At 41.8% G+C, this 13,023-nt stretch overlaps 1 protein-coding gene across 1 annotated transcript in view; it reads left to right on the top strand.

The window, feature by feature from the left end:
• LOC117242036 (titin) overlaps positions 1 to 13,023 on the top strand; it is a 130,552-nt gene that overhangs the window by 85,633 nt on the left and 31,896 nt on the right. Inside the window, 2 exon segments of the mRNA XM_033508366.1 lie at positions 26 to 8,953; positions 9,552 to 12,988. Of these exon segments, the coding sequence (XP_033364257.1) occupies positions 26 to 8,953; positions 9,552 to 12,988 (12,365 nt within the window).

Below are 13,023 nucleotides of genomic sequence, written 5' to 3'. Positions count from 1 at the left end.
GAATATTCTCACATACTTTCCACAGAATACGAGGACACACGGCAGGCATACACGACACTGCACGAACGAAAAGTAACAAAACCAAAGGAACAAATCGAGGAGAGAAAGGAAGATAGGGACGAGGGGGTTCAAGTTGTAGAAATCGAGGAGATCGAAGAGACTGAAAAGAAGAAGAAGAAGAAAAAGGATGTGGAAGAAATTGAGGAAGAAGTCGAAACGATCGTTACTGAAACAGACTCGAAGGGCAGGGTGGCTCAAAAACAAAAGAAACGCGATGATTTAGAGAAACAGGTTGTAGAGGAAGAAGAAGAAATAATAGAAAAAGTAAGAAAAGAATTGAAACCCAAACGACCTAAGTTTGGAAAAGACGAGGTTGAGCTGGAAGAAATCGAGGAATTCGAAGTGACAAAAGATAAATCAATGCCTTCGATCATGTTAAACGTTTCTAGCCAAAGACATCAAATAGTACCTTTGGATCGTACTATCGAACAAGCACCTGGAAAGCCAGAATTAGAGAAAGCTAAATTAACTATGGACACGATTACCCCATTAACCGAGCAACTGGTCCCCGTTCAGGAAAAAGAAATCGACGATATAACTCAAATTAGGCCCATTGAACGTAAAGCTTCCTTATCTATTTCACCGGTAGAACCTTATTCTACAACAGAAACAACAATTCAAGCTTCCACTGGCGAATTTTCTGATACCTTCAAACCTACATCCTACGAGGCAACACCAGCTTTCGTTCCATCGGAAGGTTTAATTGTCAGTGAGACCTTGACCAACGATGCTAATCTATCCGCTTTAACTATAGACAAACAAGAAGTCAGTAGAACTGCAGACGTTAGTGTGACTCTTCAAGAAGCTACTACTGTGTATGAAACCATGGTAAGTCAAAAGGAAGCTCCAACAGAAGATTTTGTGTCGCCATTGACAGTCAAAGCAGAAGACACTATTCTGCCTCAAGTAGGCTTATCAGTCTATGAAGTTCAAGAAGGATTGTCAGAAGACAAATTAGAACCATTAAAGACTGTACCAACTAAACCCAGAATAAACGTGACAGCAGTTGAACCATTGGTTGTCGAAGAAATTCGAGCAGAAGATAAACCAGGAAAGTATTACCCAGAACTGGTAGTTCCTACAGAAGTCGCCACAGAAACTGTTATTCCGCAACGTCAACGAGTCACAGAAGAAATGCACGCTCCTGAGAAGGAAGGTGAATATGTTCCAGGTAGATTACCACCTAGTCAGAAAGCACAAGTTGGAATATCTTATGGAAACGAAACAGCAATTATCCAACAGAATGTTGTTCAGGAAAGTGAGGGAGTGTTTATTTCTGAAAGGAAAACTGATACATTCGAGGCTACTCCAAATGTAACTCTGTTAGAAGGAGTTTCTGTATCTACGGTTCAAACGCAAGACACAGAGACTCATTTGACAATTGAAGAGATGAAGAAAGCTGTTGCTGATTTAAATGTAGTCGAGATTACATCAGCTGTGACAGTGGAGACTGTCCCGTCTGAGAAAGAGAAAGAGTATCAACCAGGAGACAAACCAACTACCAAGACAGCAGAGACATCAATATCTCCATTAGAAATTGGATCTATCACGAGTACACTTATTCAGGAGTCCGAGGGTATTTATCATCCAGATCAGAAGCCTACGAAAGTATTAGCGGAGACTTCTATCAGACCTGAAGAACACGTGATGGTATCAGAAATCCAGACAGCAGATTATCCGTCAGATTTCAAGGAAGAGTTGAAATACGTGCAAGAAAGTGGAACCGTGGCTGTGCAGTTGACAGAGGCTAAGATGGTCCAAGAAACCATGACTCACGATCGTGAGGCAAAAATGGATGAAATAGTCAAACCCGAAGAACGTATAGTAGAAACTAGTTACGACGCCATTAGAAGCGTTGAAGTGTTCCAGACTACGTCTATAGAAAAGGAAGCTGATCTTAAAATCTTCGAAATGCCAGAATCTCATCGTGGCAAGACAGTACCTACTCATCCTGTAGTTTCGTTAGAGGTTGAGATGATTCAACCAGAAGATAATCTAGGTGTTATCAAGAAAGAAGTTCCATCTTCTGGCATGGCTAAAATAGAACCCATTGGATTACAAGAGACTGTAGTGCGAGAGACTATTGCGGCAGAAGACGTAGCACCGGTTGAAAAAGACAAAGCACCCGAATCAAAGACGGCTGAAGTTACAATGAACGAAATAGAAGGCGTTCATACTACTATGGTAATCGCTAGCGAGAGAGAAGCTGAATATACACAAGTATCTGAGATTAAGGGAGCTTATGCTAGCACAGAATTTACTACACAAGTCGCACCAGTGTTCGAAGAAGTCAGAACTCATTCACCAACTGGAGAATACGTGCCTGAAGAGAAGCCAGCTTCTGGTGTAGCTCAACCATCACATGTTCCACTAGAGAGCGTAACTGTAGCCATGCAGCAGTTAGCAGAGAAAGAAGATTTGTATAAAACTGACGTACAGCCAGACCAGAAGACTGCAATTGTGGAATTGACTGAACCCAGACCTGGCCCAACTGTCTTGGAGGTTATTCCCCACGATCGTGAGAATGTTTACAGTCCTGACGTGAAGCCGCAGGATTATACTGCTCAGACATTGGTGTCCGGTCACACAGTTGCATTAAAATCAGAAACTTTAGTGGAGCAAAGCACCGCTGATATGAGTATTGACACACCTAGATCTGGAAAGGCTATTCCACAAAGAGATGCTTTGGAAGAATTGGTTATCACAGAGACAACTATTGCTGAAACAGAGAAAACGAGAGAAGCAGATGTTTTGCCAACTACTCAGAGTGCTGAGGTTGAAATTCAGATGAAGACTGAGAAATTAACAGTCACTGAGATAACCAGTATCCAGGAAGAAGAAAAGTTGGAAGTGGAAGAGATACCAAAAGAAAGAAAAGTTACATTAGGAATCACTGGAGGACACGAGGTTGCTGAGTTACAGGAGACAGTTCTTGCGAGCAATGTAGATATTCTGAAAGAAGACAAGACAAAGGAAGAACATGCTAGTCAACAACAGAGTGGATTGGAAGTCGTTGAACAGACAGAGATATCTATTTCTGAGAAAGAGTCGCCTCTCCAAGAAGATATAAAACCTGATACTAAGAAAATTGAAGTCACTTTTGAAGAAGGTCAAGGTATCGTGGTAGGTATAACGTATCCAGAAGACAAAGAGGGAATATTCACTCGAGAAGAAAAACCTAGAGGCGTAGAAGCTACCGTAGACATCGACACACAAGGTGTAGCATCCAAATTGGAAATCCTTAGTGACACAAGCTTAAGTGATCTACCACATGAAGCGGTTCAAGAAATGAAACCAAAAACCACGATATTACCTATCGAAGCTGCAATTGCCGAAGAAGTACAAACCAGAGAGACAGAAGCACCATTCAGTGAGATTAAACCCTCTGATAAGAAAGCGAATCTTGAATTCGTGACAGGAGAAGGTTTAATTGTTTCAGCAGTTACTACTGAAGATAAAGAGAGTCTGCTTCCAGAAGGTGAGAAACCAGAGACCAAGACAGCTAGCTTCGATATCCCCACACATATTGTCGCTCAGACTAGTGAGACCACTACGACAGATAATGTGAGCGAATTTGAACGCAAAGAGGCTCTTACGGCAACAGCTACAACAGATCATATTACTTTCCACAGTTTAATTGCTTCTGAGACGGCTGCTGGTGATCTAGAAAAGCCTATGGAAGACTTTGTACAACCAGATAAAAAAGTAGTAGATATTTCATTCCAGGAAGAAGAAGGAATCACAGTAATTGAGACGATTGCTTCAGATATGGAGAAGGAATACTTCGAGAAGATAGAGATCCATGGTAAACAAGCTGTACCTAGTTTCGATGCTCATAAAGTGGCTCAGCTGACAGAGATCAATCCAGCTGCTGTTTCTGGAGACTTAACTGTGCCTGCACCAACCACAGTCGCAGCTAAAGAAGAACGATTGCCATTTGAAAGCATCGTTCAAACTGAGACGGTTGTGTCTGAGACTGAGAAAGAATTCATGGACAAACCTGTAATCACCAACAAAGCAGAAATATCTATCAATGAAATCATCAGTGCCACTACCACTACTGAAATTCCAGCTGATAAAGAAGATATTCTCAAAATTCCTGAGAAACCGACTGAAAAACAGGCTAGTGTTCAGTTTGCTGGTCACGTGATCGCTGAGAAGACGGAGGTGACTGTAGATTCTAGTGCTGGAAAATTGGAAGAGATGAAACCAGTTTCAGCCGCAGCAATGCCATCTAGTATTCCTCTGGAAGCTATAATTAGCTCAGAAACACAACCAACTGAAGCTGAAGGATTGTTTAATAAGGATAAAGCGCCATTACAAGCTCTGGCTGACATGTCTCTAGTGGAAGAACAGAGTATACAGGTGTCAACCGTGGTTTTGGAAGATAAAGAGGAAGAATATAAGTCTAAAGAGCTTCCAGAGATGAAGACAGCTGGAAAGAGTTTGATTTCTGGTCACGTAGTCGCAGAAACAACTGTGCAAGTTGTAGATTTTAGCACAGGCGAATTTGTTGAGGAGAAACCATCAGGCGCCACTGCAATGCCAGAACATGTTCCATTTACTTCATTAATTGAGTCTCAGACTATTGTTCAAGAAAGTGAAGACAAATTTATACCAGGACAATTACCAGAAAATAAGAGAGCTGTTGTAGATCTTGAAGAAGGTAGAAAGATCGTGAGTGTATCTCAAGTAACTCCTGCAGACAAAGAATCTTTATATATTTCTGAAGAACAACCATCCAAACATGCAGCTTCTGTTGGATTAGACACCACTCATGCAATTGCTGAGACTACTACTATTTCTGTTGAAGATTCAATAGCAGAAGTAAAGGTAGAGAAACCAGATACTAAAAAGGCACTTCCCAGTCAAGAAGTATATCAAAGTGTACAAGTCACTCAAGATATCGTTCAAGATCAAGAAAATATTTTCGAAGGAAAATTCAAGCCAGAAGTTCAGAAAGTAGAAGTCTCTATCGAAGAAGGTAAACGCGTGACTACTGTGACTGAAGTCAGCGCAGCTGATAAGGAAGAGATATTAAAAACTGTTCAAGAAGAGAAAACACGATCGGCAGTGCCAGGTATTGTATCCGGACATGAAGTGGCGGAAGGATCAGAGGTTATTCCACAGATAAGTACTGGAGATGTGGACATTGTCAAACCTATCACAGCAACAGCACAAGTAGGCCAGAAACCATTCGAAACAATCGAAATGACGGAACAAATCCTAGCAGAAAAAGAAATAGATAAGGTTGAGGAAATATCGATGCAGAAGACTAGTGCACGTGTAACAATAGATGAGAACAGGTTTATTGCTATAACAGAGGCAACTACAGCTCAAGATGGTGAAGTAGAACTGTCAGCTATGAAGAAACCTCGCGAGGAAGTAGCAAAACCAGCGATGGAAGGCAAAGAAGTCGCTGAACAGATGGAAGTAAATCTTAGAGAGGGACTTGGAGATCTTCCTGAAGCACCAAAACCGACGACTTTTGAAGCTCATTCTATTCAAACTATGCTGGAGAGCGTTGATATTAGTGAAACAGTTCCGCAAGAACATAGTGCGATATTCAAGGAGAAGATGAAGTTGGATGAACATAGCGCGAAAGTGAGCTTCGTGGAAGGAAAGAGTGTCACAGTTTCTCATGTAATCACTCAGGATAAGGAAGACTCTATGACCATACAAAAACGTGAAGAGAGCACTGCAGAGGTTACTTTGACAAAGGTTGGAATGGACGTGGCGCAGAAGGCTCAGGTATTTGTCGAACAGAGCACTGGTGCTGTTCAGCCCTTAGAGAAACGCGAGGTCAAAGCTCATCCTAAACAAGATGCTTTAGAACCTATAATTATTGAAGATATTCCAAGCGTAGAGAGCGAAGGAATATTTGATAAATATCCAAAAACAATTTCGTCGATTGCAGTGCCCATGTTTGAGGAAGGTCACGGAATATCTGTGACGGAAGTGACATCAGCTGAGGTTGAGTCTCTATTGAAGGAGAAGAAATTGGAAGCTGCTCAGACAGCTAGTAGTACAATCATCACAGAACGTAATATTATCGAGACCACTACCGTTGAGTCTCAAGTTAATATGCCAGATAAAGTAAAGGATATTACCATGCAACCTCAAGTAGCTGTTCCTGGACAAGACACGTTTGAAAGTATCATTGTGAGTCAGAATATAGTTGAAGAAAGTGAACGTTCGTTCGAAGGCGTGTTCAAACCTCAAACTCAAAAAGCAGATATAGATATACAGAAAATGACGCCTCTTCAAATTTCGGAGACTATTACAGAAGACAAAGAGAGTGTCTTTGATGTAGCACCCAAAAGAGAAGGATTTATAGCCACTCAAGATATCAGTCTTCATGAAACTGTAGTTGGATCGTTAGTGGAGAGTATTCAGAGCACTCAAGAGATCCACGAAGAGAAACGAGTATCTTCTCAAGCCACGATGACACAAACTGTCATAGAGACAGCTGTTAAGATGGAGACGACGACTGGTGAACGCGAAGAGACGTTTGAAGGGAAATTCAAACCTGAAGAACAAAAAGGAAAACCTCAGATGGAAGGACTTACCACTGTTACAGTTACTGAAGTAGTTTCTAATGAAATTGAAGATATTTTGCCTGCAACTGTTGCACCTAAAGGGCAGCAAGCTCAGCCTAGTTTAACTGGCAGAGAAGTTCCTGAAGTAACGCAGATAGTCACTGGAGCAACCACTGAAGAATTCGAAAAAATAACTCAATTGAAGGAACAACAAGGTAAAATGGAAGTAGAAGAATTGTCTTCAGTAACGATTTCTGAAGTAATTTCCAACGAAACGGAGGACATATTCACTACTAAGTTTATGCCTAAAGATCAGAAGGCAGAGTTCAACATACTAGGCCGAGAAGCTGCAGAAACATCTCAAGTGACCACCATAACCGAAGCTGAAGAACTTGCAGTGAAACGTCCTGAAGAACAGAAAGGAAAACCAAAATTGGACGAACTGACTCCACTTACAATTTCTCATGTTGTATCTGAAGAAGCTGAGGAAACACTACCAACAGCGGAAGTTCCAAAAGAGAAGACAGCTCAGCCTAGTCTAATAGGAAGAGACGTAGCAGAAACTATGCAGGTGTTGACTGTTGCCAGTGCAGAGGAACTTGTAGCACCCAAAGCACCAGAAGAACAAAAAGGAAAACCGCAAGTTGAAGAATTATCTCCTTTGACAGTTTCACAGGTGGTTTCTCAAGAAGCAGAGGAAGCTTTGCCTGCGCCGGAAATTCCAGTTGAAAGGGAGGCACAGCCAAGCATGATAGGCAGAGACGTGGCACAGACGATGGAAGTTTTGACTATGGCGAATGTTGATACGTTGGCTGAAGATAAGAAGCCTGGAGAACAGAAAGGAGTTCCTGGTTTGGAAGAATTTGTGTCTCTGTCAATATCACAGACAGTTTCTACTGAGATGGAGGACTTGTTACCTAGTCCTGAAGTGCCTACAGAAAAAATGGCACAGCCGAGTTTACTAGGTCGTGATGTAGCAGAAACCACACAAATTTTGACTATGATGGCAGCGGAGGAACTAATAGCTGAGCATGCACCGGAACAACAGAAAGGAAAACCAAATGTAGAAGAACTGACTTCTGTTACAGTTTCTCAGACTGTCTCGCACGAGACTGAAGAGACGTTAGAGAAACAAGTAGCACCTAGCACAGCGACTGCTAAGCCTGCTTTTACGGGGAGAGAAGTCGCCGAGACTAGTCAAATTCTTACTGTGACGAATGTAGGAGAATTAGAAAAGCACATATTACCTGAAGGACAAAAAGTAAAACCACGATTGGACGAACTTACGTCTATAACAGTTTCTCAAGTAATGTCTAGTGAATTGGAGGATACTCTGCCATCTCCCGAAAAACCAAGTGAGAAGATTGCTCAGCCACAGGTGACTGGCAGAGAGGTAGCTGAGAAAACCGAAGTCTTAACTGTGACGAATGTCGAAGAGTTGCAGAAGTTGGATAAGCCTGAGAGTCAGAAGGGTAAACCAGATGTGGAAGAGCTCAGCTTCCTCACTGTTTCAGAAGTGGTATCGACAGAAGCTGAGAAGGAACTACCAGCTCCAGAAGCTCCTAAAGAACGCAAGGCACATCCACAGTTAGATAGTATTGAAGTCGCAGAAACCTCGGAAATATTAACTGTGACCAGTGCTCAAGAACTTCATAAACCAAAAGCACCGGAAGAACAAAAAGGAAAACCTCAATTAGAAGAGTTGCTTTCCCTATCAGTATCAGAAGTCGCGTTTGGTGAAGCAGAGCAGGGTCTTCCAACTCCTGACGAACCTACCACTCAAACAGCCAAACCTAGTCTACTAGGTATCCAGGTTGCTCAGAAATCCCAAGTAATTACATCAGTTATAGCTGAAGAGTTACAAGAAACTACCAAACCAGATACCAAACAAATAGTTCCTGAACAAATTCCATTCGAAAGTATAGAACAAATACAGCCAATAACCCAAGAAAGCGAAGATACGTTTATCGTAGAAAAAGCAGCTAAGTCAGCTACAGCAGAGATGTCGTTCCGTGTGTCTGAGAGTGTCGAAATAACTCAAGTGACGGCCACGGAACAAGAGTCAAAGCAAGTCATAAAAGGCGTTGCTAAAGAAGTTTCAGCTCAACCTGATGTGATTAAACACGAAGTAGCTGTGAAAACTGAAATTCAGCCAGCTGACGCAGCTGGCGAATTTAAAGTAACTAGACCAGAGAAAAAGACAGCCAAAGGTGTAGAGGAGATTCAACAAGGTGTGATCGTAACAGAACCATTGAGCTCTGGTGAGATTGAGTCAGAAATGCCCGAGTCTGTATTACCTTTCGCGAAGTTAGCGAGCGTTACTATCGAGGCAGAACACCTGGAACACGTTATGGGTGAGTATTATTGTTATCAAGGTATTCGATTGGCATCGACGGGACGGACGAGCATGTGGACGATTAGGATTGGACCAGAAGACGCATTGACAATAGTGGTTATATTGATTTGGTTGTTGAGAGATCATAGGGGAGGCTCGATCGAAGCGGAAGAACGATCAACGCGCAAAACGTTTAAATGCGTCTTCCAAGCAGGTTTGATAGGGTCGTCAGGTATAGGATAATGGTTGTAGGAAATCGTGTAAGGTAGGTATGTAGACAACACACAGAATCAAACACTATATGGAAAGGTTCATATAAACAACACGGATTACTATCACACAGAACACACAACAGTCATTCATCAGACAAAATACAAGAATTTCATCCGAAACAGGTTTATACGTCGCGTTTAGTGTTTTGTGTTACGAAATCGATGATTCGAGACACAAACAATACAAACTAACCAACCCAAGCCCCGAATACGCTTTCGGTGAAGTATCGCGGTTATATGTGAGAAGTCAAACCAAAAAAAAGTAAAAGAAAAGCAAAATAGTGCGCGAACGATTACTGTCACGACACGATAATCATATCACACTTGTTCTTGTATACATTTCAGAAACTACAGAAGTACCAGCGCAACAACATCACATCACAATCACACAACACACAAAACACGATACGCCACAGCAATTGATCGAATCAGACACAGAAGTAATTGAAGAATATACAACGAAATTCAGGCGCGGAAGTAAAGAGGATGAAACAGCGGCGGTTAAGACTAAGAAAACGATTATTCGTAAGAAAAAGCCTAAAACAGAAGCTGAAGAAGATAATGTCGTTGTCATTGAAGAGGAACTTGAAGATATTAAACCACAGATACCATCGATACCGAAGAAACAATTTATGCCTATTGAAGAGATTACAACAACTATGGATGTTGAAGAGATAATACCTACAAGAATCGACGAGGTTGAGGAAACTCAGAAGGAAGAGGAGAAAGTAGAAGTTGAAGTAATTCAAGTTCAAGATACTGATAAAACTAAGAAAGTAACGAAGAAGATTATACGTCAGAAAGGAAGAACTCAAAAAGTTACCGAAGAAACGACGGTGGAAGAGGAAGGCAAAGCACCTGTAACAACGGTGATAACAAAACCAACGGAGATGATAGAAACGACTGAAAGAGAAATTAAAAAGGAGAAGCCAGTAGAAGAACAAATACCAGAGGAGGAAACGAAACCATTGGCACCAGTAGAGTATATTATACCCACGGTGCAACAAGTGGAAGAACAAGTGACGGTGACGGAAGAAGTATCAAAAGAAGGAAAACCTAAGAAGGTTACCAGGAAAAAGGTAATTAAGAGGGATGGCAAGGAGCAACAGGTGACTGAAGTAGTGACAGTCCAAGAAGAAGGGAAAGCTCCGGAGACCAGTGTCATTGAAGGACCAGTGGAAGAAATAGTCGAAGAGATTATGAAACGTTTGCCTCCATCAGCGTATGCTAAACCATCAGAAGTTGAAGAAGTCAGAGAGCAAGTGACAGTTACTGAAGAAATTACGAGAGAAGGTAAACCCAAAAAGGTTACCAAGAAGAAGATAATTAAACGAAGAGGTAAAGAACAACAGGTGACGGAAGTGGTAACGGTTGAGGAGCATGGAAAGAAACCCGAAACAACAGTGACTGAAGGTCCAACAGAGGAAATTGTCGAGGAAACAATAAAACCATTGCCCGCTCCCGAACGTATTACACCAACTGAAGTAGAAGAAGTCAGAGAGCAAGTGACAGTTACTGAAGAAATTACGAGAGAAGGTAAACCCAAAAAGGTTACCAAGAAGAAGATAATTAAACGAAGAGGTAAAGAACAACAGGTGACGGAAGTGGTAACGGTTGAAGAACAAGGAAAGAAACCCGAAACAACACTGACTGAAGGACCAACAGAGGAAATTGTCGAGGAAACTATAAAACCACTGCCCGCACCCGAACGTATTACACCAACTGAAGTAGAAGAAGTCAGAGAGCAAGTGACAGTTACTGAAGAAATTACGAGAGAAGGTAAACCCAAAAAGGTTACCAAGAAGAAGCTAATTAAACGAAGAGGTAAAGAACAACAGGTGACGGAAGTAGTAACGGTTGAAGAACAAGGAAAGAAACCCGTAACAACAGTGACTGAAGGCCCAATAGAGGAAATTGTCGAGGAAACAATAAAACCATTGCCCGCTCCCGAACGTATTACACCAACTGAAGTAGAAGAAGTCAGAGAGCAAGTGACAGTTACTGAAGAAATTACGAGAGAAGGTAAACCCAAAAAGGTTACCAAGAAGAAGATAATTAAACGAAGAGGTAAAGAACAACAGGTGACGGAAGTGGTAACGGTTGAAGAACAAGGAAAGAAACCCGAAACAACAGTGACTGAAGGACCAACAGAGGAAATTGTGGAGGAAACCATAAAACCACTTCCTGCGCCCGAACGTATTACACCAACTGAAGTAGAAGAAGTCAGAGAGCAAGTGACAGTTACTGAAGAAATTACGAGAGAAGGTAAACCCAAAAAGGTTACCAAGAAGAAGATAATTAAACGAAGAGGTAAAGAACAACAGGTGACGGAAGTAGTAACGGTTGAAGAACATGGAAAGAAACCCGAAACAACAGTGACTGAAGGACCAACAGAGGAAGTTGTCGAGGAAACTATAAAACCACTGCCCGCACCCGAACGTATTACACCAACTGAAGTAGAAGAAGTCAGAGAGCAAGTGACAGTTACTGAAGAAATTACGAGAGAAGGTAAACCCAAAAAGGTTACCAAGAAGAAGATAATTAAACGAAGAGGTAAAGAACAACAGGTGACGGAAGTGGTAACGGTTGAGGAGCATGGAAAGAAACCCGAAACAACAGTGACTGAAGGTCCAACAGAGGAAATTGTGGAGGAAACCATAAAACCACTGCCCGCGCCCGAACGTATTACACCAACTGAAGTAGAAGAAGTCAGAGAGCAAGTGACAGTTACTGAAGAAATTACGAGAGAAGGTAAACCCAAAAAGGTTACCAAGAAGAAGCTAATTAAACGAAGAGGTAAAGAACAACAGGTGACGGAAGTAGTAACGGTTGAAGAACAAGGAAAGAAACCCGTAACAACAGTGACTGAAGGCCCAATAGAGGAAATTGTCGAGGAAACAATAAAACCATTGCCCGCTCCCGAACGTATTACACCAACTGAAGTAGAAGAAGTCAGAGAGCAAGTGACAGTTACTGAAGAAATTACGAGAGAAGGTAAACCCAAAAAGGTTACCAAGAAGAAGATAATTAAACGAAGAGGTAAAGAACAACAGGTGACGGAAGTGGTAACGGTTGAAGAACAAGGAAAGAAACCCGAAACAACAGTGACTGAAGGACCAACAGAGGAAATTGTCGAGGAAACATAAAACCACTTGCCCGCTCCCGAACGTATTACACCAACTGAAGTAGAAGAAGTCAGAGAGCAAGTGACAGTTACTGAAGAAATTACGAGAGAAGGTAAACCCAAAAAGGTTACCAGGAAGAAGATAATTAAACGAAGAGGTAAAGAACAACAGGTGACGGAAGTGGTAACGGTTGAAGAACAAGGAAAGAAACCCGAAACAACAGTGACTGAAGGACCAACAGAGGAAATTGTCGAGGAAACTATAAAACCACTGCCCGCACCCGAACGTATTACACCAACTGAAGTAGAAGAAGTCAGAGAGCAAGTGACAGTTACTGAAGAAATTACGAGAGAAGGTAAACCCAAAAAGGTTACCAAGAAGAAGATAATTAAACGAAGAGGTAAAGAACAACAGGTGACGGAAGTGGTAACGGTTGAAGAACATGGAAAGAAACCCGAAACAACAGTGACTGAAGGACCAACAGAGGAAATTGTCGAGGAAACTATAAAACCACTGCCCGCACCCGAACGTATTACACCAACTGAAGTAGAAGAAGTCAGAGAGCAAGTGACAGTTACTGAAGAAATTACGAGAGAAGGTAAACCCAAAAAGGTTACCAAGAAGAAGATAATTAAACGAAGAGGTAAAGAACAACAGGTGACCGTGGTAACGGTTGAGTATACGGAAAGAGA

The sequence above is a fragment of the Bombus vosnesenskii genome, unplaced genomic scaffold (genome assembly GCF_011952255.1).
Source record: "Bombus vosnesenskii isolate JDL3184/JDL3185 unplaced genomic scaffold, Bvos_JDL3184-5_v1.1 scf7180000016263, whole genome shotgun sequence".
Taxonomy (NCBI): domain Eukaryota; kingdom Metazoa; phylum Arthropoda; class Insecta; order Hymenoptera; family Apidae; genus Bombus; species Bombus vosnesenskii.
The sequence above is the reverse complement of the archived record's forward strand: the minus strand, read 5'-3'. Positions and strand labels throughout refer to the sequence as shown.